Here is an 18,176-nt window from a genome sequence, read left to right as displayed (position 1 = left end):
TGTTTGTTGCAGTAATCAAGGCTGGTGAAGAGAAGGTCCCCATGGAGTGCTGAGACCAACCTGCTTCCTCATTCTTTGCACTCTGACTGTTGGGCAACTTTCTTCTATGTCAGTTGAAAACTTCCTCATCAAATCCAGTAACACAGGACTCACCCTGAAGAAAACAAGGTCTCCTCCCTACTTAACACACGTTAGGCAGCCTCACCCCCATCTCTTACGGGAAAACCCAACGGTGTGCTTTACCACAGAGGTTAAGGGTTTTGTCATTTGCAGACACCTCCCGAAATATGATGTGTGTATTTTTATGGCCACTTTGGATAAAGTTAGCACTGCAGCTGGTAACTGCAACTTCAAGATAAAACTCACCATGTGACATCCTAAGGAACAGCAAACTGAGGAGCAAGGAATTGTTTTTTTTCAGACTCCAACATGGCTACGTATACTGACACTTTGTTGCACAAACACAGAATAATGACTTTAACTTGAACAGTTGTCTCTTAGTAGCTGTTATATTACCTGTAATTGTTTCTGCAAGAGCTTGCAGGCCCTACCATTAACACGCATCTTCCTGGGTGTGCTTTTGAATCAGATTAATAAAGGAAAACACTATTTTTCATGAGAAAGCCTCTTGGTATGTATTATTTCCAGAAACCCCGAAATCATCATTTGTTACCCTACTGGTGTTTTTTACCCCTATTAAGCTTAACATCAGCTTTTTAGAGGACCGCTGTGTCCATGGCCACATTCTGAGTTGCTAAAATACTGGGATGCGTTGGAAAACAAGAGTACTGAAACACCCGCTAACAACATCCTGCAGGTCAGAACCGCATGCACTTTCTAAATAGGTCGGGGTTTGGTCTGAGAATCTGGTATTTCTTGAAGAGGTCCTTTACATTTCATATATTTCTCTATTTCATTCTCTATTCAGTCACAGAGCCTGCATGCTGGATTTATTTGTTTTACATTTCTTTGCTGTCCCATTTGCTGCCAAATCATCATCTCGTGTTGCTGTCTTATATAAATGTTAACATTAGCTAGCTTCACAGTAACAGCCTGGAAAGGAAACATTTACTTCTGAGCTTCCCCCTGCCAAACAAACGTGCAGTGTATGTTTTTTTGTGGCTACTGGTGGTTAAGGGCATGGGATGTAAACTCGTAACACCGTTAGTCTATTACAGTTATGATCACCGTAACGCGCATTTCAACGTACTTATTGTTTCACTTTTAAATTGGTACATTCAGTGTGGAGGACGTGACTCCCTATTCCCTTATACAACATAATCTCCACAGGTCCTTGAGACTCTGCCTGCCAGCAGGAAAAAAAATGTAAAAATTTCCATTTTAACCTCTACTTTTTTGTCCGTGATGACGTACAACGCATGCATCGGTGTTACTTTTGTGTCCTGAAAGAAAGGGCGATGGCATGGAATGGAGCAGCGCTGCAAACATACGCAGAGGCCTTGACAAGAAGTAACGGACGGCAGACCCCAGCTCCGCAGCGTGAAAGCACCGGCCGGCCTCGGCGTCACGAAATCAGGCGACGTGCCTCTGCCCCGAGACCCCTCCGGCACGAAGCAGCACTGCCCGTCCGCTCAACGTTCGGTGTGTGCCCCGACGAGCTGGGAAAAGCCTCCTCAAAAACCCGCCGGGAACGAGCGCTGCCTCACTGACTTTCTGTGACCCGTGGTCGGGTCTTCGGCTACTTCGACTGAACCCGCAGGAGCGGAATTAAGTTAAAATGAGAGAGGACGGCCTCCTGCAGCAGCAGGCCTGCGCGGCTCCCGCCGTCAGAACCAAGCGGGACCCGGCTGCTCCCGGACAGCGGCCCCTACGCCAAGGGCCGGTGCTGTCTGCGGGAGGCCCCTGCTCAGGAGGGAGCCGGGACGAGCCCACCGAGGCGGAGAGGCCGGACCGGACCGGACCGGACCGGACCGGACCGGACCGCCCCGTCCCACCGGTGCCGCGGGCCGTCGCCCGAGCCCGCTGGAGTGGGGGTGGCCTCTGCGCCTGCGCCGGCGGCCGCGGCCCGACAACAAAGTCCGGCCTTCGGGCGCCTTCGGGAGCCTCCGGCAACGCTCGGCCGCTTCCGCCGCCGCGGTTACATAAGGGGGGGAGCCGGCGCGCGCGCGCGCCGCCGCCGCCGCCGCCGCCCGCCTTCTCGCCGCCCGTGTCCTCGCGGCACCCTGCCCCTCCCCCTCCCCGCGTGACGCTGCCCGGGGGAGGGGGGAAGGGCAGGGCCAGCGCGTGCCTCCCCGCGCCACGCCTCCCGGGAGGGGAGGGGCGGGCGGCGGCACGTGCGCTCCCCTCCCCGCGCCCAATGGGAGCCAGGTCTCCCTCCTCCCCCCTCCCCTCCCTCCCCCGCGCATGCTCTGTTCCAGCCGCTCGGCGAGACGGGCGGGGCGCGGAGCGGAGCGTTCCGCGGGGCGCAGGCGCGGCGGGGACGGTGGCTGGGAAGAGAGAGGGCGGAGGGGGGGGGGCGGTTCCCCCCCTCCCCTCCCCTCCCCTCCCGCCCGCCTCCGCGGGGGCCGGGTGACGCACGTGCGCGCGCCCCCGCGCGCTGTTGTTCGCTCGCTCCCGCGCCGCCTCAGCCCGTGCCTGCCTGCCGGCGGCGGGGCGCGCGCGGCGTGTGGGGCTGGCACGCGCGCTGTTGTTATTGGTGCCGCCGGCCGCGGCGGAGGGAGGGGGAGGGGGAGCGGGCGGGCGCCTCAGTCAGTGAGTTCTTTAAAGATGGCCGGAGCGGCGGCGACTGCCGCCGCGACCCCCGTGTACTGCGTGTGCCGGGAGCCCTACGACGTGAGCCGCTTCATGATCGAGTGCGACATCTGCAAGGACTGGTTCCACGGCAGGTAGGCGCCGGGAGCCGCGCGGGGACGGGCGCCGCGGGGCGGCGGCGGGGGGGGAACGGGACCGCCGGGTCGGCCGGGCACAGGCGGTGGCAGTCGCCCTCCGCCCCCCCCCCCCCCGCCCGGTAACGGCTGGGGGGACAATGGCGACGCGGCGGCAGCACGGGGCGGGGAACGGGCTCCCGTCCGCTCCGTCTCTCCCCCGCGGAGGTGGCAGTGGCCGGTGCCGGCGAGGGCTGCCGTCCGTGGGCACATGGGGTCGTCGCTGGCGAGGGGGCGGCCGGGCCGGACGAGGCGGCCGGGCGGGGGGGGGAGGCCGGTTATGAAAGAGCAACAGATGCGGGGCTCCCCGGCCCCCTCAACTTGAGCCGGCTTTGGGGAGGCGTCGCGTCCACCCCCCCTCGCCTCGCCCCGCTCCCCCGGGGGGTCTCTCCCGGGACAGGGCGGTCTCTCGGCGGAGAAGTGCGGAGGGGGCACGGCGCCGGCTGCCGGGGCTCTCACCCGGCCGGGCCCGGGCTCGGGCTCCTGGCTCGCCGTGCGTTTTGGTTGGGGCGGGCGGGCGGCCGTCCGTGGGGAGGGCCGGGGGCGGGAGGCGGAGGAGGGTCGCCCCGCTCCTCTCGCCGCGGTGACGTTTCCAGCCCCGGTCCCGAGCGGCCGCCGCCGACTCGGTGCGTGTTGTGCGAGGCGAGCGTGTGAATAATAAAAGGCCCGGCGGCAGCCTCCCGGCTGCGAGGAGGAGGAGGAGGAGGAGGAGGCGGCGGTGGGGATTCACGGGCAGTTAAACAAAGGAGCAAGTTGGGGGCCCGCGGCTCAAGCGGCTCGGCCGGGCTGGGGCTGCGGGGCTCCGAGTTGCCGCCCCCATTATGTGGGGAGCCCCGGCGCCGGCGTGCGGACCGGGGAGCTGGCGGCGGTGTAGGAAGTGCCTTGTGATTGACAGCAGGACATTTAAATACCCCCCGTGTAACAAAAACAGGCTGCCGGCGAGACAGACAGCCGCCTCGCCCTCTGCCGGCACGGGGCGGCGGAGCCCGGCCGGGCCGAGCGGAGCGGAGCCGAGCCGGCGGCCCCCGAAGTTGCCCGGAAAGCCGGCGACCGCACCGGGGCTTTGCACCTCGCCGGTGCGGCCGGCTGCTGAACAAAGCGGTGCGCCGGGGAGGGCTGCCCGTCGGGGAGAGGTGTCGTGCGGCAGCGCGCTGGCGGTCCGGCCGCCTTCGCCTTTCATCTCTTGCCCTCGGCGCTTGCAGCAGAGAAGCGGTGGTTGTGTGGGTTTTTTCTTGGGCTTTTTTTGTTTGTTTGTTTGTTTTTTCTGTATTTATTTTTTTCTTTCTTCCCCTCCATGGCAAAAGAAAAATGCTGGCTAAAAGTAGGTTGCGTATCTAGGTGTTACTTAACAGTAATTATTACACATGGGTGTTTCCTTGCCACGTTTTAGGATGAAAGGAAGGCTTGCAGTATTTCAGATGTTGACTTGTACATACATTGGGTTGTTACGCTCTTTGTGTATGGCTTTCCCTCGACTCAAACCACAGTATAATAGAAACTATGAAAAGGGTTTTGTAAACTGTAAAAACTGGCAAAGCAGAATTGTTGTACCTTTAAAAACAACCCCTCGTTAATATTTTTAACTAGACTGCTACTACTCTTGCCAGCGCTGTTGTTTGAAGCTAGATGCACAACAGCTCTTTTGGATTACAGTTTCTTAATACAAGTTCGTCAGAACTTGGTCACTGCTTGTAGTAAAGGTGCAGACATCGTCTGAAGGTCTTTGTACAGTTACAGGTTCTCTCTCTTGCAAGTATTTTTCTGCATTTGCATGTTGCTCTTTCACTCTGTCTTGGCAGTCGCTCGGCTCACATGCAGGCTCAACTTAAGTGCCAGTCTTGTGCACCAATATTGCTAGGGTACAAGTGAACTAATTTCTGAAGTTGTTACGAGGAGGAAAGTATTGACTGTCTGATGCAAAGGTGGGACAGACCACTCTGTAGCTTTCTTCCTAAATCTTGATCTGCTTAAAGATCTACAGTGGTTCCTGTGCTTGAGCTCTGTCATGCAATTGGTAGAAAAACTGTGCTGGCACTGAGCTGCTTTGATAGTCTGAAACCGTAAGTGTGGAAAGTAAGCAAGCCAGCAGGATCTGGCAACAGCCATGTTGCTCTGGGATTTAGTTGCATGCTCACCCAGTCTCGTGAGTAAGGGACAGGATTGTGGGAGATCTGTGTCCTCTCCCAGCTGTGGTTGCTCTGGGAGTGCCTTTCCCCTTGCTCTAAGAGTATCTGAAGACCATTACATAGCTTGTGAAAGAACATGTATACTCTTAAATCTTGAAGTTTTTGTTGAACTTCTTGGTTTCGTGCTTTCTTAATCTTCCCCCCCTTCCCCCCCGTGGAATGGGATTGATGTGACTTCATGTTAAACATATAAACCCATGCTTACTTAAGGCTGTGCTGTGCTAACATGATACCTAGCATGTATTACTGGATGACGGACTCTTTGGTGCCTTCTGGTGTATAGTTAAGAGAGCACCTTAGCAATATGCAGGAGGCAGTACAAAGTCTGTTCTGGCAGATTGGTACTAATCCCTTTAAATTTTATGTGTGATTTTTTTCCTGGGTGTTCTTGCACTGTCTTCAAATGACTGTATTTTGGTTTACTGTTACCGAGATATTAATATTATCAAATATACATTTTATTGCTTCTGGCAAATATTTGTGTAAAAGTAAATATTTTGATATGCCTTACAGGGTTGTGAACTTACATTCTGGGTTTTAGTTACTCTATGAGTGGGCCTAACAGCCGGCCACAGTCTTGTGTAATTACTTCTTGCTGAACAAAAGAGCACAACGTGTGTGTCTATGGTGTTCTAGGCTTCGTCACTTTCTTGAATGGGTTGCAAGAGTGGACAGACTACAGAGACACAGATATGACAAACTGTCAAATGTTTCAGATGGGCAAATCCATTTATGTTTCAGATAATTTTTGTATTTTCCCGGTCTTTTTATCTTCTTTGAATGAAAATGTCACATTAAGCTGCTTCCCCCTTTCTGGCTTGTCTAGGATATGCTCCAGCTAGCATGCAGCAGAAAAACTCCTTTATGCTGCTCTAAGTGTTCTACTTTCTCTTGAATCTGTTCAGTAGCTCCTGACACCTATTTTAAGTTCCTGGCTTCATCTTCAAATGATATGTATCATAGCATGATACTTCTCGTTCTGTCTCCCTTTGTTTTTCTGATGCTCTACCTCAGTTATTAGGTTAACTACATACTGTTGTCTTTTCTCGCTTGTGTTTTTTACAGTGATGTATGTAACCTTACGCACAGAATATCGTTTTTTAAATCTATCTTGCAGTCAGCTGTGTTCTTGAAATGTGTTTGTGGAGTCTGTAGAAATCCTATTGTCAGCTTTGAAGTTTTTGTCCTTTTTTTCTGTCCATGATACCTGTACTTGACTAGATTGATGTACGTTGCATAGATGTCACTTGTTCTTGTAGACTAGATTTCAGACAGGTCAGAACAAACTTAAGTTTAAGCATGGAATTCACTTTTTGTCTGCACAACATAATGTCAGTAATGCTTTAGGAGTAAGTGATTGCAGAGTTAGCTTTTTAAGGCTGTTTGCTCTGTAAAGCTGCACTGGTACTGTACTGGTTGTAAAGGAGCACGGAGAAGTCAGGCAGGCAAACTGAGAATTAAAAATGCAGGTGCCCCTATGAAGTTTTCTGTGTAGCACTTTTCCAAGGGATGTTTTGTTTGTTGGCAAACATACAGTGAACTTCTAACATGTCTCAATAACAATTAGGGTAAGAAGTTATCAAACGTGAATATCAATTACAGTAATGGTCTCTGCCTTTTAAAATGCCTGTAACCTTTTAAATGTATTTTTTTACGTTAAAAAAAGATTTTTTTGAAACAAGGGGAGTGTTTTATTCTTCAAAGCTAGAGCAGCAGGGAATAGGAAGGGAAGACATCTTTTTTTTTTTTTTTTTTTTTTTTTTCAAAATCAGTAATTTTTCCTAAAATTTCATAATGGTGTCAACTTTGATGTCTCACCCTCAGGGAGAAAAAAGAAAGAAGACAGACTATCCAGCTTTGCCTAAGTCACATCCTTGGTGTTTTGTGTAAATGAAACTTAAAATTAGAAGCCATAAATCCTTTTTCTTTGATAAAATTTTATGTTTACAGGAATCAGCATTTCATTTGAGCAGGTTAGAGGGCAATAAAGGAAATACAGCACTAATCTGTATGTAGTGTGTGTATGTACGTGCTTCTGTTGCATAGCAAAATCAAATTGATTAAATTTATATGGAATTGTTTTTAAATTGATAGCTCTTGCTCTCACGATTAATTCTGTATTCTGTGTAGCCTTCTCGAAAGAATTAACTTTTTTTTTTTCCTTTCCTAGAGCAGTTCATTGATGGTATATAGAACTTCGCCATTAAGTGTTTGATGTTTTTTACAGCTTTGTCATTATTAAAAAACACTTAATAACATAATTTGAAAAGAAAGGTGATTCATGTACCTTTTGAGGCTGACTATTTAAATTGCAGATGCCTTGAGGCTTTTTTCTCAAATGGAAAAAAATTTCAGCACCAAAATCACATCTGAGCTAAGTTCACGTAGAACATAGGTTTTCTGATGTTATATAGATTTGAACATGTCTTCATTTGGTCTCTGAAGAAACATAAAATTTCTCAACCACTCCTTAATCTGATCTCAATTTCAAAATCAAGGATCCCTCTTGCAGCTGTTACGTTACATGGTACAGGTCCCTCTTAACGCATTGATTTGTACACTGAAGGCAGGCGTTCTCCTTAAGAAAAGAAGGAAATGCACGTGCTATAGTGACTACTTTTCCTGAATTGGTTCTTTGTTTTGGAGCTTTATACATGAGGTTCTGCACGATGGGCTTCGCCAGCTCCTTGCTGCTGAAAGAGGCTGTCCCACTCCTGGCTGCATGCTACTATAATTTCTCTTTTGCTGGTTCAGTGCTTGTCTGATTGTTTGGTAAATCAACCCTGCTCAGAAAACTGACAAACCCCATTCTTTTGCTGGGTTAGCTTTTTGTTGGGTTACTGAGCTGAACAGGCTCATCAAGGGCTAGGATGAGTCCCAGACTGTTGCAAAATATTAGTGAGGACTGTGTTGCTGGAGGAGATGATAGTAGGTGGGAAAAGACAGAAGAGTTGCCTGTTTTTCTTCCTCACTGCCTGCGTCGGGATCAATGGCTCACCCAGTTCTGTGGAACTTTGTTTTTGTGTCTCAGTCACCGTATGTGACTCTGCTTTTAATCTGATGGCCTCTGCCCAGACTTATCTGCTCATCTAGTGGGGTCCATAGCAAGCAAGGCATTTCCAGTGCAGCTGCAGTGTTGCAACCCCAGAGCATCATCCGTTTGCAGAGATGGGCGACGCTCCTGTGTCTGTCTTCAAGGGACTTAGAGGACAAGGTTCGGTGATGCTCATGTCAAGAAACATGGAGACTGCAAAGACAGGCTTTTACAAATGCCTTCTGGTGCAGACCTTCTGTTTACAGAAAATTAAGGCCTTGTAATTGTAAAAGTTCAGGGGCCAGAACTGAATCACCAGTCCTTGTCTGGTCACTAGAGCTCTGGTCTGGCACCAGAGGCTCCTGAGCTGACTTCCTGGCTTTCATAATGTATAAGCCTTAAATTCTTCCTGTGGCAACTGGATGTATGTTAGGGAAGTGTTTTAGACCTCAAGGGAAAGTGAATGTGTTTGTTAACCTTACTTTTCTATGGTTTAGCCTTGTTTCCTTAGAGGTAAGATGGAAGCCTCAGCTTAAGTCCAGTGAGCTGTGTGTCTTCTGCCAAAGAATTAAATAACTTCAAGTGACTTCAGCTCTTCTAACAATACAAAAGCTGAAACAGTTTTGGTTAAACTGAGGAGAAACTAATAATAATAAGGATGCCAGACTAGCACTTGTGTAATTGGGTGTCTGTTTCCAATCCTTTTATATTCTTCATTTGAGCAAACCAATTCTTCCTTCTCGGTTCCCATCTGTGAAGTGGGAAGACTTATTAATATATATTAAAGTAGATGTATTCTACCATAATAAGCACTGTAAAGCAGTAAGTATTCAAATTTCTTCCATTTTTGGAACTGTGTAAACATGTAGAATTATATATACAAGGTTTTTTTCTTAACAGTTTTCTTGAAAAACTGGCTTTATTTGAAGTATGTGTACTTTGAAAGTTAACACCTCTTTCCTTTAGACATGTAATGTGGTAGATTTTTTTCATTTGATGTTCTGGAATAAAACATAGTAGATGTTTTAGAATACGCATTTCGACACAATAACTAGGACAAGGAAAAAAAAGTATTGTCCAATAAAGATATGTAAGAGAGCTGAAGGGTACATAATTAAGCTTTTTAAAGTAGAATTGCAACAAGATTCTAGTGAGTTTCTGAACAATTGTTAAATGCTAATAGTTCTAATTTCTACAGTACAAATTAATTATTGCCTATTCAATGTTAGTTACAAGATACAAAGGTTCAGAATTAGTGATTTAAACACTACCTTTAATTTTTTGTAATGTTATAGTTGATCTATATCAATATTTTTGGTATTGTTTTTTCTTTGGCCATTCTTGACTGCGCAAACGAAGGTGTTCTAAGTCTCTATGTGTAATTTAACTGTCTAATAGTGAATTTTTTATTAGCTAGTTAATTTGTGATTATTTTATATTCCAAGATGTCATTTGTTGATGTTTATGTAGCACATCGGTATCTTTCTTTCCTTGTGTTATATTTAATACTTGCTTGATTTGACTGAAGAATTAAAATGCTTCCAGAAGGCTCTGTTTTGTGACTTCTGTATCTACAAACTACAGAGGTAAGAGAAGTCTGGGTGGGGGCCTGCTCCTTGGTACGCTTAATTTCTGTATATCTCTGCTAGGTGCTACAGTGCAGAGCATGAAATATATTCCTTTTATTTTCAACTTATCTTGCTCTGTTTATAGTGCTGAGTTCTCTTACAGGAACACAATGGCAATAAAATGGATTAAGCCTTACAGTGGAGTGTCACTCTGTTAACTGCCAGTGGGCAAAATCACATTAATTTTGTTTTCTTTCTTCATTTGTGGTTTCTCGCTTTTTTTTGTGGACAGTTTTCATATTCATTAGCAGGTTCTCAGTGCAGTTTTCTGTGCACTTTCTGTATCATCTTTTGAAAGATCATGTGATACAGTGTCTCCATTCTGTTTACATGACAGTTTGCACAAGTTGAAGATGAACTCATACTCTTCATGTAAATATTTGTACTTTCCCTACATAATTTTAAAATAAAATACCATTGTCTCAAAACAACTCTGAGTAATCAGTAAAGACTTTCATAGGTACAATGTGCAGGCTTAAAAACAGAAATAAGTTTTAAATTTGTCTCATTGCTGAAGTACGAAAATTCGATTAAGAACATTGCTATTGCTTTATTAGCAATGTAGGAGAGATATTTTAGTGAAATATACAGCTTTTAAAATAGCTAAGCTATTTTTCATTTGTCAGTCCTTTCTAATGTATTGTAACATTAGCTTATGAATACACAGAACTAACAATCTATGGAGTATGAATAGTCTTGAGATGTCTGCTATATGGTGGTAATGTGGATTTATGTGACTAGTTACATCTCCTCAGGTCAATTCTGCTTTTGAATGGAATTAATATTTAATACTGTTTTCTCCATTACTTCAGCATTAACTAAAGTAGACTTTAAAACTGGTCTTTCTTTTTGAAAATATTGAGTTCATTGTTGCTCAGGCAGGCATAAATGCTGATGTTTGCCACAAAAGCAAGAAAGCTTTTTTAAAAACCCTCCCACATCATTCTGTCTTAAAAGCCAACTGGAGTGAGGATGACTGTTCTAAATTTTTAATACATTGTGGTACAAAGTCTATTTATTTTCATTTGAAACTGTCAGCTGACATTGCAGCTAGCCTGGGAAATTAATTTCATAAATTTAATTGTGTTTGTTCCATTTACATTAATGCTTTATTCACTTAAAGGCTCTTAAAGCACGATTCATGAAAATGAGTGCAAGGAAAGGTGACTTTCTGAGAAATGAAGTCTTTGATATTGAGGAGATAGGATTGATCTGATCTGTCATTCTTACCACTTATCAGGCAGTATTTTCTGAATAGACTGACATTTTGCTTTTGGGGTATTGACATTTGAGGGCCAGTAAACAAAGGCCAAATTGGGTAAATGAAGAGCAACTAAAGAAATTGCTATGTTTTATTACCCAATATTACTTGTAAAACTTCTAGCTGGCTTGCCCAAGGTACAGATTTTTAGTTTTGTTTCAATAACAAAAATATTTGGATCTTTTCACTAAAAGATTACATCATCCTGTTGACTTGCAAAACTCAGTGTCAAGAACAAGCGGAAGTGAAATGAGGCACTGCAACTTGAACGTATGGCTTTCAGGGAGTACTGATGGGCAGATCTGTGAGCTGCAAAGTACCATATGGAGCAGTCTAGGAACAGTACCAAAAGCAAGATAGCCGTGCTAATCTGATGTTGTGCCCAGGCAAATGTTGCCAGTCTACCTCTTAGGATAGTGTTTTCCCTTTTTATTTCATGATGGTGTGCTGTGTTGACATGCCACAGCTTCAAGCCCAAACACGCTGTCCTAGGTATTTCTATGTGCTCTATTGCTTATGTAAGATAGGACCAAAAGCATGTTAACAAAAATGGTGTACACATGTAGTCTAGTCTCTTAAATCTCAAGTTAAGTTCTGCCTACAGTATACGTCTGCCTGGAGGACACAAGAATGTGATGCAAAGGTGAGCAGCAACTTGGTGCCTCTGATGCTGTGCCTTCCTGCGTGAATTGCTGGGACCTCTGGGGGCATCACTTTGAATCTCTTAACGCTGCAGTAAAATGTGCTGCTGCTCTGATGTAATGAATACAGGAGGCGTAGTTTAGAATGTTGTTCTTATTCTTCATAAGAATGAATGGGGCAGCAGTAGTATTGAGTGATTGGACTAGCATCCTTGCTGAAAAGTGTCTCACTTAACTGAGTGAAAGCAAATGCCTTGGCTGTAGCTTATACTTCCAGCATGGTCAGCTGACTTGTGCTTGCAGCATCATGAAACTCCAGTAAGAAGGATTTAGGTGTGAACTAGCGTTAGGAGTATCATTTGAGTAGATCAGAATTTTCTGAAGTGAAGATGTAACTCTTAAGTGCTTCTGCAAGTGTTACTTACCTCTTGGCTTTTATATTTTACTAGTAGGGGCAAATTCTAATTTTGTTTTGGTTTTTGGATTTGGTGTCTGTGCTAGCATCGCCAGTGAGAACATACTGTGCATTCTATGTCCTGGCCCTTATCAGAGTGTGGAAATAACTTTATTGGCTAATGAAAAAAAAACCACAAACCCTCCACTTTATAGAATAATAAAGCTTTTTACTCCTAGTTAGTTCTGGTACTGAATGTTGAATAGACTTATTAGTATAAGAGAGATCAAGATCTTGTATATTGGTGAAAGGAATGTATCGCTTTTGGTGCCAGTGCTTGACCTGTTAATGTGAGGTGCTGTTACCTGCTTCTTGCGAAGATGCCTCACATACAACTGGTGTTTTCTCAGAAGTAGTTTCCTCACATTAAGGAATAGATCCCAGGTATCTCTAGAATCCTGTTTGTTTATTGCACATTAGTGCTTTTGTGCCTTTTTTCTCCCCCCCCAGCATGTGAACATCAATGCATGTCTCTACCTTAATTGGCTGAACCTTTGTTTTTCATAGGGTAGCACTGCATTTAATTCTCTTTTTTCTTTGATGCTACACACAGTCTTAAACAGCGATGTTATGTGGGGAGGGGGATAAGGAAATGAGACAAAATCATGAGAAAGTAGTAAAACATTTGAAAATAAAGCTTTAGCCTTTGAATATGGTTGAATGATCAGTGAAATGATTTTGAGCAAACATCTTGTTTGTCTGGACTAAACTTACATGAAACAGGGACTGGTACATTTACATCATGAATTAAGAGTGAATTGCAACGCATTCCTTACTGCTCTTGGAGCATGTGTGCTGAGAGTGGAAGTGAGCGCATCCCTGCAGTGTATGATGTCAGTTCCCAATGCAAACTACATGGAAAATTCCCAGGGAGTTGCTTGTGGACCATACAGCAGCTTGAAGCAGGAAAGCCTCTGTCTCCAATTTTCCATACCATCCCAGGGCAACACTAGTAAAATATCATGTGCTGTTTATAACACATTTACTAATGTTTTGAATAGTCTATTTTTCTGTTGTGGTTTTTTTTTTTTTTTTTTTTTTTTGGTACATCTAATGGGGAATTTGGAGACAGAAGTAGCAGGTAAATGTGTTTTATATACTGTATAGTAAAATTCTGTTTCTTATAATGCCAACCTGAGGAAGCTGGACAAGTCTCTTCCCAGTGTGAATGTATGCATTGCTCTGAGCCTCCGGGAAATTCATCAGCTTTCTATGAAGTTTGTGCACCATGATACTTTGGAACAAGGTTTTTGTTAGGAAGTGTTCTCTATCCCCTCATATGCTTGCCAGTGTCATGTGTACCCTCATATGTGTTTGGAAGAAAAACTGTAAATCTCTAAATGATCATTCTTGGAAACTTACTGACTATATGCTAAGAGGCTGGGAGTAAAGCAGATACTTCCTTTTCAAAACTCTGTAGCAGGCACAAAGCAGATGAATGAGACTTCTGGTTATCAGGTGTCTGAAAAATCAGAACTGAGATTAGGAGATTTTTCTGTTCTCGTGAGGTGTCTACAAAGGGAGTAAGCAGCACAGTGAAGAAGAGATGGTCTTCTAAGTGAAAAGCTGGAGGGAGAGGACAGGAAAGTGAAGACAGTGCAGAATGAAATGGGTATCAGAACAAAGAATACTTGGAGAACATTAACTTGTACTGCAAGAGTCTGGAGTTTTAAATTTGAACATTAATTTGTGAGTGGAAAGAAAGCCTCTGTGCTAAAATATCTGTTGCAATGACCAATCACTCTGAAGTGAAGTGTGGAAGATCCAAGTTCTAATGCAGCCAGTAGGCTTGCTGATGCTGATACAGATGCATGGTTGAGTTTTTGATTTGATGGAAACCACTTTACGGTGTGCAGAAAATAAGAAGTGATGTTCAACTTTAATTTAAATTTGCAATGTAGTTTTCTGTATCTTTCTCTGAATGGAATCTAACCTGAATCAGCTGCATCAAGTCCAATCTTAATTCTTACATTTTCTGGTGATAAATACACAGTTTGAGGTTGTCTTGTGTAACTCCATCGGTTGAATTGCTAAAAGTAAAAGCTGTCTTTTTAAAGAAAGCTGACTCTAGGTGTATTTAAATTGACGTACTACAAATTATATTGTAAGGATGGGGAATCCTCACTCTTCAAATAGCTTGATTATTTTTTCTTAGTATTTTTAGTTTTACTTAGTTTCATAGCCTGTGCTATGTAATACAAAACTGATAAATAAACTTTTCTTCTGTAATTGAATTGTAAGAAAATGGCTTAATACTTCGCATTCAGTAAATTATTGAACTCATTAAAGGCTCTTTAGAGATCATTGACCTCTAAATCTTTATCTAGGAAACACTCATGGTAAACGATTATTCTCATGTGACGTATTTACTGCTTTTTGCTAATTATTAAAGAAAAACCTTTTTGGCGCTTTTGGATTATGTTAGTAGAGGTCGTAAAGGAAAGCAAAACATTACTACCACTTTCAAACCAGAAAAGCAACAACAGTTAAGTGTTACCTGTACTCCAAAAAGTCTGGCAGGTCTGAGTCAGATTTTAGGCAAATGTAAAGCCCTCACCAGTTCTGAAATATTTAGAGAAATTGACAGCCTGCCTTTTTTTAAAGAAAAACAAGTGCATTCATAGTCAGGGGATAGACTGTTTTGCCCCTGTAGGAAGCACTATTCAATCAGAAGACTAAGAAAAAGTATTAGGATGTCTTAAGATCTGCAAAAGGTTGTGCTGTAATGGATGCTCACTGTATGTATGTATTCACAGATGTCAGGAGCAGGGACCAGAACTCAAGATAATCTTGTCAATGTCTGAGTGCTCTAACCAGAAGATTATGTTTGGGTCATGTTACGTTCTGTTCTGGGGCCATAATTCTTGGATTCTTTTCTGCAGAGTAAGTGGGGGAGATAAAGAGTATCTTTACATAAAAAGTAACTTGGAGGTGAACATTCCCTTGAGGTGTGTGGGCTTGAACTCCCACAACCTGAATAACCACTGCTGCCATCTCACTTGGAAAAACAAAATAACTTCTCCTTCATAACTACTTTTTAGTGACCAGTACTTTGAAAATATGGCAGCTGTGCTTGCCTTCTGGCTTCGATGCCGGGGAACGTGGTGCATGCTGGCTCGGTGCGCAAGGTGAGCAGAATAGATGGAGCTTTTGGAATTTTCAGGTCAAGTGGTGAGGTGTCAGGTGAGTGTAGGTACCTCTGTGGTTAGCTGTCTGTCTTCTGAATTTAGGTGGGCTTTAGGGGCCAGCATTCCCTGTTTGGATATTGCCCTAATACCCTTATATAGATGTATCCCTTCCCCCCCCAGCTCCATGTTCTTGCAGTTTCTCCCTGATTCTTCTCTACTCTGGATTGAATGTACTTGTTCCTTACAGCTATTCATTCCAAGGCTGCATCCTGTTGTACTTGCTATTTTAACTAATCCACTTAGTATCAGTTGCTGTGGAACAAAAGTCCTCTGGTAGTCTTACTTTTGGTTTAAACTAGATTTGTAACAGTGTAGTGATAGACCCAAATTAATCTAGAAAATTTTGATTTAATAAATAACTTTCACAGAATCACAAAACTGCTGAGGCTGGAAGGAGTCTCTTAAGATCATCTAGTCCAGTCCCACCCCTGCTCAAGCAGGGTCAGCTAGAGCAGGCTGCTCAGAACTGTGTCCACTTTGTTTCTGAGTATCTCCACAGATGGAGACTCTGCAACCTCTTCCACTGTTGGATCATTCCAGCAGCTAAAAAGTAAATAAATACTTTTTTTTTTTCCCTTGTGTTCAGGTGGATTTAATATGCTTTAATCTGTGGCCATTGCCTTTTGTCCTGTCACTGGGCACTACTGAGCAAAGTCTGTCACCTTTCCCTTTCCATCAGGGGAACTGATACGTATTGATATTTACACACATTGATAAGATCCCCCTGCGCTTTCTCTTCTCCAAGCTGAATGGTTGCAGGTCTCAGCCTCTCCTCATATGAAGGACGCTGTAGTCCCTTAACCTTCTTAGTGGCACTTAGCTGGACTTGCTCCGGTATGTCCACGTCTCTTCTACTGGGGATCCCAGAACTGGACCCAACGCTCCAGGTGTGGCCTCACCAATGCTGAGTAGAGGAGAAAGATCACCTCCCTTGACCTTTTGGCAACCATTTTCCTAACGCAGCCCAGGAGGCTGTTGGCCGCCATTGCCATGAGGTTGCACTGCTGGATAATGATCAGCTTGTCCATCAGGGTTACAAGGTCCTTCTCTTGCAGAGCTGCATTCCAGCCAGTTGGCCTCCAGCATGTAATGGTGCAGCTTACCCTTGCAGACAAAGCCTAAGACCTGTAATAATGTGTACTTTGAATGAGTCTTGAATTGCAAAGACGTAATTTACTTAGCTTCTATCAAAACATTTTCATATAATCACTTCTTGTAGTATTGACACCCAAAATAAAACACTTGGACGTGTTGCTCTTTGGCAGGCTTCCTGTCTTCTCTCATGGAAACAATTAAGCAAAACTTGAGTCAGAATTTTCTCCTGAAGAATTAATTTTGTATTTTTCACAATAAGTGAACCATAATGTCTCCTGTAGTTTTTACAGGAATGGTAAATGTCTGTACTCATTTCCAGGGGACCTTTTGTAGTAGGTCCTCTGCTTCCTGCTTCATTCTTTTCTCATGCATTTCTTTGAGCATTCTTGTTCAAATATTATTCATGTTTTGCCCACTATGAAGAAGAAGGCATTGTAAGAGGTACATATACATACACTAGAGTGATACACGGATAAAATCTTTTTCCCCATCTAAAAACTGTGAAGCTGAGTAGTATAGACTGTGAAGTAAAGATTACCTGTAAAAGTGTTTGCGTGTAAAATCTAGAAAAAAAGATGTGAATTTGTGCTTTTGCAAATAATATACATGATTCTAGATAGCTTATGGAAGAACAAAACTGGTTTCAGTTAGAGTTTTAGATTAAAATCAGAATGTCAAATTATACCCAGAATAAAAATAATTGATGCAGATAAAATTAAATCTTAGTGCTGATGTAACTCAACCCCCAAACTCTAGTTAGCTTTGTTCTGCACTATTTGAAGTTTCCACGTGGTCTGAAAATTACTGTGCTTCATTAATTCCATCTGAAGAGGATTGAACAGTTAGATTTCTGTAGATGGAATAATGTGTAACAGTAACTTCTTGATATGTTATGGACTGCATGGATGCAGTTTTGGCCTGTATGCCCCTCTGGACCTCTATAAAGAGCTGAGAATCCAATAAAGATCTCTAAATTATAGGCATTATCTAGTTGATTGAAGGAGCTTATTCTACTTACTGCTCTGCCAGCCAGCCAATGTAACATCTGATATTTAAACTCATTATCTGTGTATCTGAAACAGTTTGCTTGTATCATAGCTTAAATAGAAGTTAATGTAATCAGCTACTCCATCTGCGTTTGAAATGAGGATGGTGAGCTAGAGATGATGAGCCAGTTTGCTCTCAGATTTCTTCAGAAATGAAGCATCTGTCTCTACTTGCTATTGCCTGCAAGTCTATTTGCCTTAGAAATGTAAGGTATTTCAAAGCTATAGGAGCCATCATATATTATTTTCTGTTGTGCTTAGAAGATGCAGAAATTACTCTGCTTACTAAAAAGTTCTTAGCAATGTCTGAAAAATATTGTAGGCTGGAGGAAGAATTACACAGTTGAGAAGCAGAGGACTTTAAAAATGTCTTGGTTTTTTTTTTTTTCTTTCTTAAAGGAGACCTATTTAATGAGTTGAATTTTGAAGGCAATAAAAGATTCATTTTGGGAACAGCTGCAGAGACTCTGAATGCTACTGTGAGTGTTAAGGCTACTTAGTAGGAGGCTCCAGGAGATCTTTAAAACCAGTCTGTTTCAGAAATTTTTAAACCAGGTAGGTGATAAACTGTATTTGGTGTAAGGAGCCAATTAAAAGGTGTATAAAGCAGGCTGAAGCCAAGTTTGGTGTTGCTGCGGTCTGTAAAAGTAGCAACGCAGTCCTATAGTAACCCAGGAATAAGGGATTTGCAGCAATGGAGTCTTAAGGTTGTGCTAATACTGGTTACTGGTGCTAGAACATGGGAGACAGAAAAGGGT

General features: G+C 43.8%; 2 protein-coding genes across 5 annotated transcripts in view; both read left to right on the top strand.

Annotated features, from left to right (window-relative positions):
• Positions 1-643, top strand: part of LOC115352429 — a 40,575-nt gene extending 39,932 nt beyond the window's left edge. The window contains exon 7 of the mRNA XM_041129572.1: positions 13-643. Coding sequence (XP_040985506.1) covers positions 13-53 — 41 coding nt within the window. The 3' untranslated portion in view covers positions 54-643. The remainder of the gene's footprint in view (positions 1-12) is intronic.
• Positions 644-2,581: 1,938 nt separating this feature from the next.
• KDM7A (lysine demethylase 7A) overlaps positions 2,582-18,176 on the top strand; it is a 72,374-nt gene continuing 56,779 nt past the window's right edge. For 2 of the 4 annotated variants that reach the window (XR_005934198.1, XM_030040769.2), the window contains exon 1: positions 2,584-2,846. Coding sequence is in view for 3 of the 4 variants with exons in the window: in XM_030040769.2 (XP_029896629.1) it covers positions 2,728-2,846 (119 nt within the window). In the remaining variant the exon portion in view is untranslated. Of the gene's footprint in view, positions 2,847-18,176 lie in introns of all 4 variants that reach the window. The other 2 variants (XM_030040770.2, XM_030040771.2) reach the window with 2 other exon arrangements.

Source organism: Aquila chrysaetos, chromosome 17 (genome assembly GCF_900496995.4).
Source record: "Aquila chrysaetos chrysaetos chromosome 17, bAquChr1.4, whole genome shotgun sequence".
Lineage (NCBI taxonomy): Eukaryota > Metazoa > Chordata > Aves > Accipitriformes > Accipitridae > Aquila > Aquila chrysaetos.
This window is presented reverse-complemented; position numbering and strand designations above follow the sequence as displayed.